Genomic DNA, 16,175 nt, shown 5'->3' on the forward strand with positions numbered 1-16,175 from the left:
CAGCTTCAACTCTTCTGGGAAGGCTGTCCACAAGGTTGCAGAGTGTGTTTGTAGGAATGTTTCACCATTCTTCCAAAAGCGCATTGGTGAGGTCACACACTGATGTTGGTCAAGAAGGCCTGGCGATCAGTTTCCATTCTAATTCATCCCAAAGATGTTCTATCGGGTTCAGGTCAGGAATCTGTGCAGGCCAGTCAAGTTCATCCACACCAGACTCTGTCATCCATGTCTTTATGGACCTTGCTTTGTGCACTGGTGCACAGTCATGCTGGAGAAGGAAGTGACCCGTTCCAAACTGTCCCCACAAGATTGGGAGCATGGAATTGTCAAAAATGTTTTGGTATCCTGGACTATTCAAAGTTCCTTTCACTGGAACTAAGGGGCCAAGCCCAACTCCTGAAAAACAACCCCACACCATAATTCCTCCTCTACCCAATGTCAAAATCGGCACATTGCAGTCCAAAATTTACCGTTCTCCTGGAAACCTCCAAACCCGGACTCATCCATCAGATTTCCAGATGGAAAAGTGTGATTCATCACTCCAGGGAACGTGTCTCTACTGCTCTCGAGTCCAGTGGTGACGTGCTTTACACCACTGCCTCTGACGTTTTGCATAGGACTTGGTGATGTATACATTGATGCAGCTGCTCGGCCATTGAAACCCATTCCATGAAGTTCTCTGCGTACTCTACGCGGGCTAATTGGAAGGTCACATGAAGTTTGGAGCTGACAGAGAAAGTATTTGCACTATGCGCTTCAGCATCCGGTTACCCCTCTCTGTCAGTTTACGTGGCCTACCACTTGGTGGCTGAGTGGCTGATGTTCCCAAACACTTCCATTTTCTTATAATAAAGCCGACAGTTTGTTAAAATTATTACGTGTTAGTTATCAAACAACTTTAGTATGCTTAAAGTCCGTTGCTATAGTTATTAGCTATTGTGCTTAAGCTGTACCTTTTCTATCTGTGCAAGGACACAACTTCTTCTCTAAGGGGTGGCCTCAGCCACAGATGTTATCTTGGTTTTAGCCTGCTAACAGCCAAGAACTTCAAGGACCTCACCGAAAATAAGATGACAGCATGCAGACGAAGCAGAGACAAGGCGAAATCACAAGGCCCCAGCACATTCCGTCACGTATTGTGCATACTGGAGCTGCTTTGCATGATACTGTATATGTGACCAATCCTTTTAGAGGCGGCCTCAGGGTTGTTAACTGGGGAACTCCTGAATAAATTGAGGGACGCCGGAGCTGTACCTTAGAGCGTAGGGAGAGACTGTGACTAAGTGTGCTGCTCCATGCGTTCTACTCATGAGCTGAATTGAACTCTGTCTCTGCATGATTCCTTGCTTCTTGTCTGTTTAATAGATGTCATCAGTGTTTGAAACTGATTCAGTGGACTTTGGAGTATTTAGGAGCGAGGAAATTTCACGACTGGATTTGTTGCACAGGTGGCATACTGTAACAGTTCCACGCTGGAAATCACTGAGCTCCTGAGAGCGGCCCATTCTTTCATAAATGTTTGTAGAAACAATCTCCATGCTTAAGTGCTTGATTTTGTACACCTGTGGCCGGGCCAAGTGATTAGGGCACCTGATTCTCATTGTTTGGATGGGTGGCCAAATACTTTTGGCAAAATAGTGTATCTCTGCATGACAATGCCTTAACTTTCTCTATTTATTCATTACGTGTGACATTCATTCTGCTAAGTAATCTGAAATTAAGGACAATCAACCAGAACATGTTATAAAATAATATACGCTTCATTTCAGACTGCCAGAAAATGTCTTCCTTTTATTCCTCAACTAATGTACGAGCATTTATTTCGGTAGATATATCACAGATCGCATTTCAAAATTTATTGGACAATCAAAGCATGATTTTTAATTGTGGTTATTGTCGTTGGACCTGGCAGTGGAGCTATTGAGACAAGGTGTCTTGACAAGTTTTGATGACCATAAAAAAGTGTCTCTCGACTTCCTAATACCATAAACAAGTTGAAAAACTTATTCGGGTGTTACCATTTAATGGTCAATTTTATGGAATATGTACTGTACTGTGCGATCTACTGATAAAAAATGCAATCAAAAGTGTACAATTTTTCATGTTTCGCTGAGCTTGTATCCCATCTTACAAAAACTGTAACAGTAAGAAATCTACATGTTATGCTTTTATTGCACTAAAACCATCATGTAAAACCCCTCTGACTGCAAGCGCCCCAGCAGATATTTCTGATGGCAATTAAAGATGAACATGGTCTTGCCATGGCTCTGGACCTGGCCTTTCTATCGTTATTTGTACATTCTCAGCTATTTGTTGTGCTTCTTGCTCAACGGTAACTGAAGGCAGCAACATTTTCCCCACTACGAAATAGATCGAGGGTCAGACATGACCTGTGCACGTTAGTGGCCTCAAAAAAAAATATTATGCCACTAAAGGAAACGATAGTGTTAGAATAATTGTATCTAGGTTATCACAAAAACTTTGTATTGAAATGAGTTCCCGGCGAGAAGACCAAAAAACATGTCTTTGAACCTACCAAGAAAAAGGCTTGTAAAACACCACTGTGTAGGGGGGGAAGCAAAATGAAGGTGTTTCTGTTTCTTTCATGTATTGTAATCAACAGAAATATATTGTCGTGACACAAGAACTACAAAGTGTAGAGGAAGCAGGGCCTGACTCCCCTCCAGGCACCGCTTTTTTGAACTCTTTTACTAACCTCTTTTTGAACTCTTTTACAAACCTTTCTGTGAACTGTTAACGACCTTTTCTTTTTCACTGTTCTGTAACCAAAGGCGATGGCTGTTTATGACCTTCCCTTAGAAACAGCTGTTGCCGTGTGGTCAGGGAAGGTCCAAATAAAAGACGGAGGCGTGCGATTTTCTGGGAGAGCGTGATGACACTGTACAAGGGTACAGATGTACATGTTTCTCCTCACTGAGCCAAATTTAATTATGTCTCTGTTTGATTGTTTTGCTTCTTGTCCTGTTTAATAGATATCATCAGTGTTTGAACCTGACAGATAGTTCACGTGTTGTTAACTTTAACAGCCCTAATACCAATTGTTCATCATGTCCCTGAGTACAAAACATCAACAGATGTAAAAATAGTTCACATTCTTTTAATTGGTGCTGCTTGAGTGGTATTGTCGTGCTGCCATGTGCTGTGCTGAAGCTCCTGTGAGAGCTCATTTGCACACAAATAAGTTCCAGAAGGAACAGAATCTACACTTGCAGCCTAAAATGTACTTGACTTACTCCTCCAGTGTGCTCACTGCGCTAATCACATGGTAGGAGGAAAAAAGGAATGCGGTCAACTAAGGTCTAAAAAGGGACTATGAATTGTAGGTTGAGGCTTCTCCAACATCTTCTAATTGTCAGTGGTGACGTGGAACTCATTTGCATCTCGTCTTGTTGCACACAAAGCAGTAAATCTTGTTACTGTAACACAGCATCAAAGAAAAAAAAAGTAATATGATATTTTTGTTATATGTTCATTGATATGAACAATTAATGTATGCAGTATTTTAAAATAATGTATTATTAAGCAGGCTTGTGTAGGTTTCTTAAACATGGTAAACACGGCATCAGCAGATTCTACGTATTTTAATGCAGTGATTCTCAACCTTTTTTTCAGTGATGTACCCCCTTTGAACATTTTTTTAATTCAAGTACCCCCTAATCAGAGCAAAGCATTTTTGGTTGAAAAAAAGAGATAAAGAAGTAAAATACAGCACTATGTCATCAGTTTCTGATTTAATAAATTGTATAGCAGTGCAAAATATTGCTCATATGTAGTCGTCTTTCTTGAACTATTTGGGAAAAAAAGATATAATTATAACTAAAAACTTGTTGAAAAATAAACAAGTGATTCCATTAAAATAAATATTTCTACACATAGAAGTAATCATCAACTTAAAGTGCCATCTTTGGGGATTGCAATAGATGGATCGATAGTACTTTATTGATTCCTTCAAGAAAATTCAAATAGAGCCATCTGGATTCATGAACTTAATGCTACAACATTTCTTCACAAAAATAGAATATTTTAAACATAAACAATATTTATGGAACATGCCCAGAAACAAGTCTAGCTGTCAACACTGAATATTGCATTGTTGCATTTCTTTTCACAGTTTATGAACTTATATTCATATTTTGTTGAAGTATTATTCAATAAATGTATTTATAAATGAGTTTTGAATTGTTGGTATTATTAGAATATTTAAAAAAATCTCACGTACACCTTGGCATACCTTCAAGTACCCCCAGGGGTATGCGTACCCCCATTTGAGAACCACTGTTTTAATGGATACATGTCCATCGTTTGGACATTTGTGGGTGCATGCCAAGGAAACTGGCAGCGGCCGGGACCGACTCGCTGGTCGGACAAGTTTTTAATGGTTTGTTTCTTTTACTTGGTCGCCTTTTCTCTGGCAATAACTTTTCTGGTTCCGATGGTTGGAGGGCACATTTGTGTCAATCTCTGGCTAAATATACAAAGTCTTACCCCAATATTGGGCCCCATTCAGCAACCGTTTTTCAGAACAAATGTTGTTCTTAGGCCCACTTACAAAGTTTGTAAGGAGATTTTTGTATTCAACAATGTTTTCTTTGGGTGCCCTATTTGTTCCCTTACTTCTATTGTCTAATGTAACATTAATATCATATATAGATGGATGGATGGATGGATGGATGGATGGATGGATGGATGGATGGATGGATGGATGGATGGATGAATAGATAGATAGATAGATAGATAGATAGATAGATAGATAGATAGATAGATAGATAGAAAGAAAGACACACACACGCATACTCACACACACACACAAGCAAACAAACACACACACACACACACACACGCTAATCAATTACCAGAGCGTTAATTTAGTGATTAGTGACCCTTTAAAAGACCAACAGGCCTCTCACACTTACATATTTCACCACCATGTAGACCTATTGGCCCGAAGTGACGAATATTTATTTAAATATGACAGCATGCAGACGAAGCAGAGACAAGGCGAAATCACAAGGCCCCAGCACATTCCGTCACGTATTGTGCATACTGGAGCTGCTTTACATGATACTGTATATGTGACCAATCCTTTTAGAGGCGGCCTCAGGGTTGTTAACTGGGGAACTCCTGAATAAATTGAGGGACGCCGGAGCTGTACCTTAGAGCGTAAAAGTGAAAAGTGGTTAAGGAATGGCTAAATTAGGCTCGAATGAAGGTTTTAGAATGGTCTACCCAAAGTCCTGACTCAAACATGAGGACAATGCTGAAGAAACAAGTCCAAGTCGGAAAACCAACATATTTAGCTGAGATGCACCAATTTTGTCAAGAGTAGTGATTCAAAATTCAAGCAGAAGCTTGTGAATGGCTTCCAAAATTGCGTTATTGCAGTGAAACTTGCAAAGGGACATGTAAGCAAATATTAACATTGCTGTATGTATACTTCTGACCCAGCAGATTTGCTCACATTTTCAGTAGACCCATAATACATTCATAAAAGAACTAAACTTCATGAATGTTTTTGTGACCAACAAGTATGTGCTCCAATCCCAAAAAATAAGAGTTTTAGAAATGATTGGAAAGTCAAGACAGCCATGACATTATGTTCTTTATAAGTGTATGTAAACTTTTGATCGGGACGGTATGTTGATGTATTCGCGCACTTTCGGCAAACTGGCTCCTCGGTGTTGATAGGCTTATTTTGTTCCAAATGTTTAAACTAAAAATCGGTGCGGTGGAATTTAGTTTTGTGATAATTTTGTCTATTTTAGCGAATACATGCTAACTAGTTGCACTGGGTGATGCGAAAACGGTCAGGAAAACATCATCTTTGCAAAACCAGGTGAGAGGCATGATTTATAACTTTCACCCACTCAGAGGCGATGCACAGCCTCTAAAATAATTTGTCTGCGTTAGCGCTTAAAATAACAATATCACGAACACTTGGTCACAAATCAATTTATGTCACGACATGTTAATTGAGTACTGTGACTGGTTTTTAGATGTTTTTTTAAAGGCCTACTGAAATGAAATTTTCTTATTTAAACGGGGATAGCAGGTCCATTCTGTGTCATACTTGATCATTTCGCGATATTGCAATATTTTTGCTGAAAGGATTTAGTAGAGAACATCCACGATAAAGTTTGCAACTTTCAGTGCTAAGAGAAAAGCGTCACATGTTGATGGCTCCTCACATATTCACATTGTTTTTAATGGGAGCCTCCAACAAAAACAGCTATTCGGACCGAGAAAACGACAATTTCCCCATTAATTTGAGCGAGGATGAAAGATGAATTTTTGAGGATATTGCTAGCATAGGACTAGAAAAAAAAAATAATAATAAAAAAACGCGATTACATAGGGACAGATTCCGATGTTTTTACAGACATTTACTGAGATAATTCTGGGAAATCCCTTATATTTCTATTGTGTTGTTAGTGTTTTAGTGAGTTAAATGGTACCACGGGTGTCTTGACGCCAGTGTCTCAGGGGAGTCGACGGCAGCTATGGACGGCACAAGCTCAGCTTTTGTCCGGTAAGGAGCGACTTTTTACCACAATTTTCTCACCGAAACCTGCTGGTTGACATTCCGTCGTGATTCATGTTCGTTTGACCGCTCTGATCCATAGTAAAGTTTCACCTCCAGGAATTTTAAACAAGGAATCACTGTGTGTTTGTGTAGCTAAAGGCTAAAGCTTCCCAACTCCATCTTTCTACTTTGACTTCTCCAATATTAATTGAACAAATTGCAAAAGATTCAGCAACACAGATGTCCAGAATACTGTGTAATTATGCGGTTAAAGCAGACAACTTTTAGCTGTGTGTGTGTGCAGCGCTCATATTTCCTAAAAACCCGTGACTTCTTGCGTACACGTCATCATTACACAACGTTTTCAAAACGAAACTCCCGGGAAATTTAAAATTGTAATTTAGTAAACTAAAAAGGCCGTATTGGCATGTGTTGCAATGTTAATATTTCATCATTGATATATAAACTATCAGACTGCGTGGTCGGTAGTAGTGGGTTTCAGTAGGCCTTTAAAGGGCTTTACGGGTGCTATAGAGTACTCCAATTAGGTGCATTGTTAGCCACCTCGTACTTGCCATATGTTACACATTAGAATGCATAAAAACAGAGAAAAATATGTGTTCTGGTCTTCCATGAATGATAGGCAAAGCTTGAAAAAAGTGCAGTTCTCTTTTAACTACCTAAGAGCAATGAGATATCAATACCGTGAGTTTATTCATGGGCATACATTTGCATTTACAGGAGACTGTAAAGACAGCTGGCTTAAGCAAAACCTGCAGATTTGCTGAGTGAGCGACTTGGTCAAAGAGTTTATTTGAACTTCGAGTTGAAGTCCATTTATATGATACCTTATATCAAAGAGATAAGTTGAGGCTTATCTCCTTTGAGTTGCTACAAAAGTTTGGTGTTTGCGTCGAAGGGAAAAAACACTTATCTTCCGAACAGGATGACGTGCCATCCGTGAGAAATTTTAATTAAAAGACTGGCAGAGTTTCTGCTGGCTGTGACAACTCCATTATTCCCCCCGGTGATAAAATATTGGCCTAGCAGAACAAATTAAACTCATCAAGTGGCAACTCAAGTGGGCAAGATCAGCTGAGTGTTATTTCGATAGCAGTGAATTTGAATGTAGAATACAATATACTGTACACCAGGCCTGGGCAATTATTTTCACTCAGGGGGCCAAATTTAGAGAAAAAATGTGTCTGGGGGCAGGTGTGTCTATATTACGAACGTTAACACAAAACCTCACAATAATGTCTGATTGAATGCTAAAAACGTTATAACAGACCGCCTTAAACGAAATAGAATTGTATTTTTTTTACTGAATGATTCAGGTGTACTTGAGAGGAGGCTATGCCGGATAGTCGAACCTCGGATTCAGGAGGAACAGTGTGGTTTTCGTCCTTGTCGTGGAACTGTGGACCAGCTTTATACTCTCGGCCGGGTTCTTGAGGGTGCATGGGAGTTTGCCCAACCAGTCTACATGTGCTTTGTGGACTTGGAGAAGGCGTTCGACCGTGTTCCCTGGGAAGTCCTGTGGGGAGTGCTCAGAGAGTATGGGGTAATGGACTGTCTGATTGTGGCGGTCCACTCCCTGTATGATCAGTATCAGAGCTTGGTCCGCTTTGCCGGCAGTAAGTCGGACGCGTTTCCAGTGAGGAATGGACACCGCCAAGGCTGCCCTTTGTCACAGACTCTGTTCATAACTTTTATGAACAGAATTATTAGGCGCAGTCAGGGCGATGAGGTGATCTGGTTTGGTGGCTGGAAGATTGGATCTCTGTATTTTGCAGATGATGTGGTCCCGATGGCTTCATCTGGCCAAGATCTTTAGCTCTCACTGGATCGGTTCGCAGCCCAGTGTAAGCGACTGGGATAGGAATCAGCACCTCCAAGTCAGAGTCCATGGTTCTCGCCCGGAAAAGGGTGGAATGCCATCTCCAGGTTGGGGAGGAGATCTTTCCCCAAGTGGAGGAGTTCAAGAACCTCGGAGTCTTGTTCACGAGTGAAGGAAGAGTGGATCATGAGATCGACAGGCGGATCGGTGCGGCGTCCTCAGTAATGCGGACGCTGTATCCATCTGTTGTGGTGAAGAAGGAGCTGAGCCGGAAGGCAAAGCTCTCGATTTACCGGTCGATCTACGTTCCCATCCTCACCTATGGTCATGAGCGTTGTGTTATGACCGAAAGGACAGGTTCACAGGTACAAGCGACCGAAATTAGTTTCCTCCACCGGGTGACGGCGCTCTCCCGTAGAGATAGGGTGAGAAGCTCTGTCATCCGGGAGGAACTAAAAGTAAAGCAGCTGCTCCTCCACGTGAAGAGGAGCCAGATGAGGTGGTTCGGGCATCTGGTCAGGATGCCACCCGAACGCCTCCCTAGGGAGGTGTTTCGTGAACGTCCGACCGGTAGGAGACCACGGGGAAGACCCAAAACACGTTGGGAAGACTATGTCTCCCGGCTGGACTGAGAACTCCTCGGGATCCCCCGGGAGGAGCTGGACGAAGTGGCTGGGGAGAGGGAAGTCTGGGCTTCCCTGGTTAGGCTGCTGCCCCAGCGGCCCGAGCTCGGATAAGCGGAAGAAGATGGATGCATGGATTTACTGAATGAGACACCCGGAATGTACATGAAAATAAAGAATGTGGGATTTACAATATTAACTATGAAGGATAAAACACTGAATACTGACAACATATGAACGTCAAACCCCCTTTCCATTCACATATTTTACAATCAAGCGACACACAACAAAAATGCAACAAACAGTGAAATATGAACACGAAAGGTAAAAAATAAATCTCACCTACAACATGATACATTTGGTATATCGATAAGTTTTAGAACTTTGTTGTAAAAATCTCCTTCCGCCGCTCTGGAAACACTCTGTGGAAACGCTTCCCACCCACACTGCTTGGTGCCTCGTCTGAGCTGCTGTGACTTACATTACAAGAGTAACTAATTAGATGACAATAGTAATTAGTATATCATGAAGACTCCAAGGTTTGAAATAATTAGTATAGTTGAAGACTTAAGGTCATTAGAAAACATCGCTGCACATCATAATGGCAGCTACAAAAAAAAAAATTTGGGGGGAATGTCCGGTGGGCCAGTTTGAAAAGATTAACGGCCCCCGGGTCTTAACCTGCCCATGTCTGATATAAAGTATAAAAAATAAGGCATGTTTTAAGTTTATTTGAGAGCATAATTACAGCACTTAGACTACCTGCACAAAAAGATGCATGATCTTATGGTCAGGAATGATTTAGTTATTTTTTGCGGCACAGGTCAAAGGGAATGAAACAATTTCAGGCATTTTTCTTAAATGGTTTTATGCTCAGTCAGAGCAGGTATGTAAAATGTAGGGGTGTGGGAAAAAAATCGATTAGAATTTGAATCGCGATTCTCACGTTGTCTGATGCAGAATCGATTCTCATTTTTTTTTAAATCGATTTTTTTTTGTTGTTTTTTTTTGTTATTAATCCAACAAAACAATACACAGCAATACCATAACAATGCAATCCAATTCCAAAACCAAACCTGACCCATCAACAGAGCAATTGAGAGAAGACACAAACACGACACAGAACAAAACAAAAGTAGTGAAACAAAAATGAATATTATCAACAACAGTATCAATATTAGTTATAATTTCAGCGTAGCAGTGATTAAAAATCACCCATTGACATTATCATTAGAAATTTATAAAAATAAAAATAAAGAGAACAATAGTGTCACAGTGGCTTACACTTGCATCGCATCTCATAAGCTTGACAACACACTGTGTCCAATATTTTCACAAAGATAAAATAAGTAATATTTTTGATCCGTTTAATAGTTGAAACAAATTTACATTATTGCAATCAGTTGATAAAACATTGTTCTTTACAATTATAAAAGCTTTTTACAAAAATCTACTACTCTGCTTGCATGTCAGCAGCCTGGGGTAGATCCTGCTGAAATCCTATGTATTGAATGAATAGAGAATCCTTTTAAATAGGGAAAAAATCGTTTTTGAATCTAGAATCGTGTTGAATTAAAAAAAATAATTTGATTTCGAATCGAATCGTGATCCCAAAAAATCGATACTGAATCAAATCGTGGGACCCCCGAAAATTCGCAGCCCTGGTAAAATGGCGTTATGGTGCACGCCTTCATTATAACCTGTGAAGTGACAACAATTTTAAGGTGACTACCTCTTGAAGCTCATGGAGAGAATGCCAAGAGTGCGCAAAGCAGTAATCAGAGCAAAGGGTGGCTATTTTGAAGAAACAAGAATATAAAACATGTTTTCAGTTAATTCACCTTTTTTGTTAGGTACATTTGATCATGGCTTCACGGTGGAAGAGGGGTTAGTGCGTCTGCCTCACAATACGAAGGTCCTGAGTAGTCCTGGGTTCAATCCCGGTCTCTGGATCTTTCTGTGTGGAGTTTGCATGTTCTCCCCGTGAATGCGTGGGTTCCCTCCGGGTACTCCGGCTTCCTCCCACCTCCAAAGACATGCACCTGGGGATAGGTTGATTGGCAACACTAAATTGGCCCTAGTGTGTGAATGTGAGTGTGAGTGTTGTCTGTCTATCTGTGTTGGCCCTGCGATGAGGTGGCGACTTGTCCAGGGTGTACCCCGCCTTCCGCCCGATTGTAGCTGAGATAGGCGCCAGCGCCCCCCGCGACCCCGAAAGGGAATAAGCGGTAGAAAATGGCATTTGATCATATTACCAAAATATATACACCTATACTGGCTCACCTGCACCTGTGCACTTAGGATGCGACTTTAAGGTTTTACTACTTTTTTATAAACTACTACACGGTCTAGCTCCATCCTATCTTGCTGATTGTATTGTAACATATGTCTCGGCCTACAATCTGCATTCATTAGTGATTCCCAGAGCCCCAAAAAAGTCTGCGGGCTGTAGAGCGTTTTCTATTGGGGCTTCAGTAGTCTGGAATGTTCTACCGGTAACAGTTAGAGATGCTACCTCAGTAGAAGCATTTAAGTCCCATCTTAAAACTCATTTGTATACACTAGCCTTTAAGTAGACACCTTGTTAGACCAGTTGATCTGCTGTCTCTCTTTTCTGCTCAGCCCCCTTCTCTTGCGTGGAGAGGTAATCAGGTGACCACTGATCAGCCGGACCAGGATGACGTTCTAGCTGTTCAAAGTCAGGACCCGGGAAGGATCCTTCCTTATGCGTCAGTTGGTGACGTCTCTGCGCCGCGAGCTGTCTACATGCAAGACGATCCCCTGCTGGCCCCACTATGGACTGGACTCTCACACTATTATGTTAGATCCACTGTGGACTAGACTCTCACACTATTATGTTAGATCCACTATGGACTGGACTCTCACTATTATGTTAGATCCACTATGGACTGGACTCTCACTATTATGTTAGATCCACTATGGACTGGACTCTCACTATTATGTTGGATCCACTATGGACTGGACTCTCACTATTATGTTGGATCCACTATGGACTGGACTCTCACTATTATGTTGGATCCACTATGGACTGGACTCTCACCATTATGTTGGATCCACTATGGACTGGACTCTCACACTATTATGTTAGATCCACTGTGGACTGGACTCTCACACTATGATGTTAGATCTACTATGGACTGGACTCTCACTATTATGTTAGATCCACTATGGACTGAACTCTCACTATTATGTTAGGTCCACTATGGACTGGACTCTCAGACTGTTATATTAGATCCACTATGGACTGGATTCTCACACTATTATGTTAGATCCACTATGGACTGGACTATCACACTATTTACTAGATCCACTATGGACTGGACTGTCACACTATTATATTATATCCACTACAAACTGGACTCTCACGCTATTATGTTAAATCCACTATGGACTGGACTCTCACTATTATGTCAGATCCACTATGGACTGGACTCTCACACTATTAACGAGATCCACTCTGCATCAATTGCACCGGCCCCACATCTGCGGTCCCCTCCAAGCTTTCACATTGTGCCTATTGGATTGAGTTTTTCCTTGCCCTGATGTGGGATCTGCGCCAAGGATGTCGGTGTGGCTTGTGCAGCCCTTTGAGACACTTGTGATTAAGGCTATATAAGTAAACTTTGATGGATGATTGACTGACATCTTATTGACTCTCGTTGGTAACAACCCCCCACGCCTCTGTCAACGGGCCTTTGTTTTGATTAAATATTGTCCCACCTCCAAAGATATGCACCTGGGGATAAGCCCCTCCCACCTCCAAAGACATGCACCTGGGGATAAGCCCCTCCCACCTCCAAAGACATGCACCTGGGGATAGGTTGATTGGCAACACTAAATGGTCCCTAGTGTGTGAATGTGAGTGCGAATGTTGTCTGTCTATCCGTGATAAGTTGGCGACTTGTCCAGGGTGTGCACCGCCTTCCGCCCGAATGCAGCTGGAACAGGCTCCAGCACCCGCCGCGACCCCAAAAAGGGACAAGCGGTAGAAAATGGATCGATGGATAGATGAAATTCCATACTCTCATCTACAATGGATGAGTTTGTTCCTCATCTCTCACTGAAACTGTGAAGTATGCACGCCTGACCTGTTAAGACCTGATAAATCCGAAAGAAAAAGATGATACAGTATTATGCTACCTAGTCCTGGATAGTCCCATGCCTTAATGCTTCAGTCACACGCAGGATTCTCACAAGAATGAGGCAAAAATAAAATTTTACCAATCTTCCCTGGAAAAACCAGGCTCTACTATTAAGAGAATATAATAAGTGACGAGGTTTACCTTCTTCTGGGTCATTCCGAGTCGTCGCTTCCAGAAGCGCCACGCTGGCGGCAAATGACACTCGCCTCTTTGACTGGTCACGCTGGAGACCGTTGCCGTTTCGTCCCTTCTTGTCTGCCTTGCGCTTCTTGCTATGCATCTCCTTCTCGTAGACGGCCCATCTCTTCAGCTGCTGACTGCGCCGCTTCTGTGCCGCCCGCAGCCTCTCCAGACTGGGCACTTTGTCCAGCTGCTGCAGCTCCTGGATCAGCTCCGAGTGGTTGGCCATGGCGGGGGAACTTGCTTGATAGTGGTGTGCGTCTAATGAGGGTCGCACCTTCGCCAGTGCCCTCCTCCTCTATTCGTCCTCATTTCATCAGCAATTCTGAGAGAGGGGGACAAAAATGAAGGATTAATTCTCCTCATCAGGGATGTAAAGGCAGGCCATCATTGCAGTTCCACACGTATCTTTGTTTCAAAATCATAACTTGTTGGGTATATTAAGAAATAAAAAACATTAAACTAATTGGAGAATACAAAATGGACTTTTCTTTGAGACAAATCAGATTTTTTTTTCTTATTTTGTCAAGATTCTTCTGTTTGTTTGATATTGTCATTACTGCTACAACGGCACAGCGGTGGAGTGGAGCAGGGGAGATTGTAAGCAGCACCAAGTTCCTGGTGGTGCAAATAAATGACAATATGACCTGATCCCTACACACCGGAGCTCTTGTAAAAAGTGCTCAGCAGGGCATCGACTTTTTTGCGTCGGATCAAACGAGCACAGTTCTTCCCCCCCATTCTCAGCACATTCTACAGAGGCACCAAAGAGAGCCTACTGACCAACTGCATCTCCGTCTGGACTGGATCCTGCAGTGCCTCAGACTGCAGAGAGTGGTGAGGACGGCGGAAAAGATTATCAAGACTCCTCTTCCTCCTATCCAGGAGATCCCAAAAAGCCGCTGCCTGACCAGGGCTCAGAAAATTTGTAGAGACTCCTCCCACCGCCACCAAGGACTGTTTTCACTGCTGGACTCTAGAAAGAGGTTCCCCAGCAGAACCTCCAGGTTCTGTAACAGCTTCTTCCCTTAGGCCATAAGACTTGAACGCATCATAATAATCCTCTTAATTCCCCCCAAAAACGGATTAACTGGCTGGAATATAAAAACAATATAACATACATCCATAAACCTGGATGCATACACAAAAGTGCAATACATTTATCTGTACAGTGATGTATTTATTTACATCAGCACACCATTGCTATTTTATCCTGCACTACAATGAGCTAAGGCAACATTTAGTTTTTTATCTGTAATGTTAAGTTCAAATTTGAATGACTATAAAATAAAGTCTAAATGGTGGAAAAGTGTATTGCAACTGAGCAGCCCATACCGACCGCAGCTAGAAAACTATTTTTTTTGGGAGGCCTTCTAGGGCATGGGTGTCAAACTCTGGCCAGTGGGCCAAATTTGGCTCACCTAGTAATTTCACTTGGCCCTTGAGGCAATATCAAATTAACATTAGAGCTGGCCCGCCGCTGTAACACCGCATTCACCGCTAATACTCTTATTTGCCAACCCTCACGATTTTCCCGGGAGACTACCGAAGTTCAGTGCCACTCCCGAATTTCATCCGGGACAACAATATTTGGGGTGGGCTTTAAAGGCACTGCCTTTGGCGTTCTCTACGTTCGCTTTTCCTCCATACAAACAGCGTGCCGGCCCAGTCACATGATATATGCGGCTTATACACACACACACAAGTGAATGCAAGCCATACTTGGTCAACAGCCATACAGGTCACACTGAGGGTGGCCGTATAAACAACTTTAACACTGTTACAAATATGCGCCACACTGTGAACCCACACCAAACAAGAATGACACATTTCGGGAGAACATCCGCACCGTAACACAACATAAACACAACAGAACATATACCCAGAATGCCTTGCAGCACTAACTCTACCGGGACGCTACAATATACACCCCCCGCTATTACCAAACCCCGTCCACCTCAACCCCACCGCCGAAAAGACGCATTCAATTTTTATTAAAATTTTATTTGATATGCCATTGATATTTTTTAATCATTATAATTATTTGAAACTCGATTTTGCATGTCACTATAAAGTTATATAAGCCTTGCTTGTTCAATATTCAATGCAAAACTTGTTTGGGTCCCTATTAAAAGGTTAATTTGTTCAACCTCGGCCCGCGGCTTTGTTAGGTTTTAAATTTTGGCCCACTCTGTATTTGAGTTTGACACCCCTGCTGTAGGGGGTCTGACAACGGGCCCCAGCCTCTTGGTTAAGAAACACTGGTATACATGGCATGTAATGGTGGTGCTTTGGTCAAAACTTTATTAAACCAAACTTCATGAATGTTTTTTGTGACCAACAAGTATGTGCTCCGATCACTCCATCACAAAAAATGAGATCGTATAAATGATTGGAAACTCAAGACAGCCATGACAATATGTTCTTTACAAGTGTATGCAAACTTTTGATCGCAACTGTATGAGTTATTGTCCTAAAAAAGATAGGCAAAATAAAAACAATTAAAAAGTGCAGGTAAAATAGAAAAAAGTCCAATGTTTACATTCCACCTAAACAACATCAAAAACATGATTTCTAATTGTTTCCAGCAATCTTGTGAGCCATAACAGACAGCAGTTTACTGTCATTTGTCAGACTAACCACTTCCTGGATGATGCACAGCAAACAAAAATTGGGGCAAGGAAGTCATTTTTTCCGTACGACAGCAGGCAAGTTTTACAAAGACAAAGAAGAACCCAAAGACATCGACTTTGAAATGTCAACAGAATTCAATGGTTTTCATCTGACGAGGTATCTTATCTGACTTTGAAAGAAAATAATACGGGAAA

At 41.9% G+C, this 16,175-nt stretch overlaps 1 protein-coding gene across 2 annotated transcripts in view; it reads right to left on the minus strand.

The window, feature by feature from the left end:
* Positions 1-16,175, minus strand: part of ppp1r16b (protein phosphatase 1, regulatory subunit 16B) — a 235,104-nt gene that overhangs the window by 107,454 nt on the left and 111,475 nt on the right. For both annotated transcript variants that reach the window (XM_061886905.1, XM_061886910.1), the window contains exon 2: positions 13,309-13,672. In XM_061886905.1, the coding sequence (XP_061742889.1) occupies positions 13,309-13,576 (268 nt within the window). In that variant the 5' untranslated portion in view covers positions 13,577-13,672. The remainder of the gene's footprint in view (positions 1-13,308; positions 13,673-16,175) is intronic.

This window comes from Nerophis ophidion, linkage group LG02, assembly GCF_033978795.1.
Source record: "Nerophis ophidion isolate RoL-2023_Sa linkage group LG02, RoL_Noph_v1.0, whole genome shotgun sequence".
NCBI lineage: Eukaryota > Metazoa > Chordata > Actinopteri > Syngnathiformes > Syngnathidae > Nerophis > Nerophis ophidion.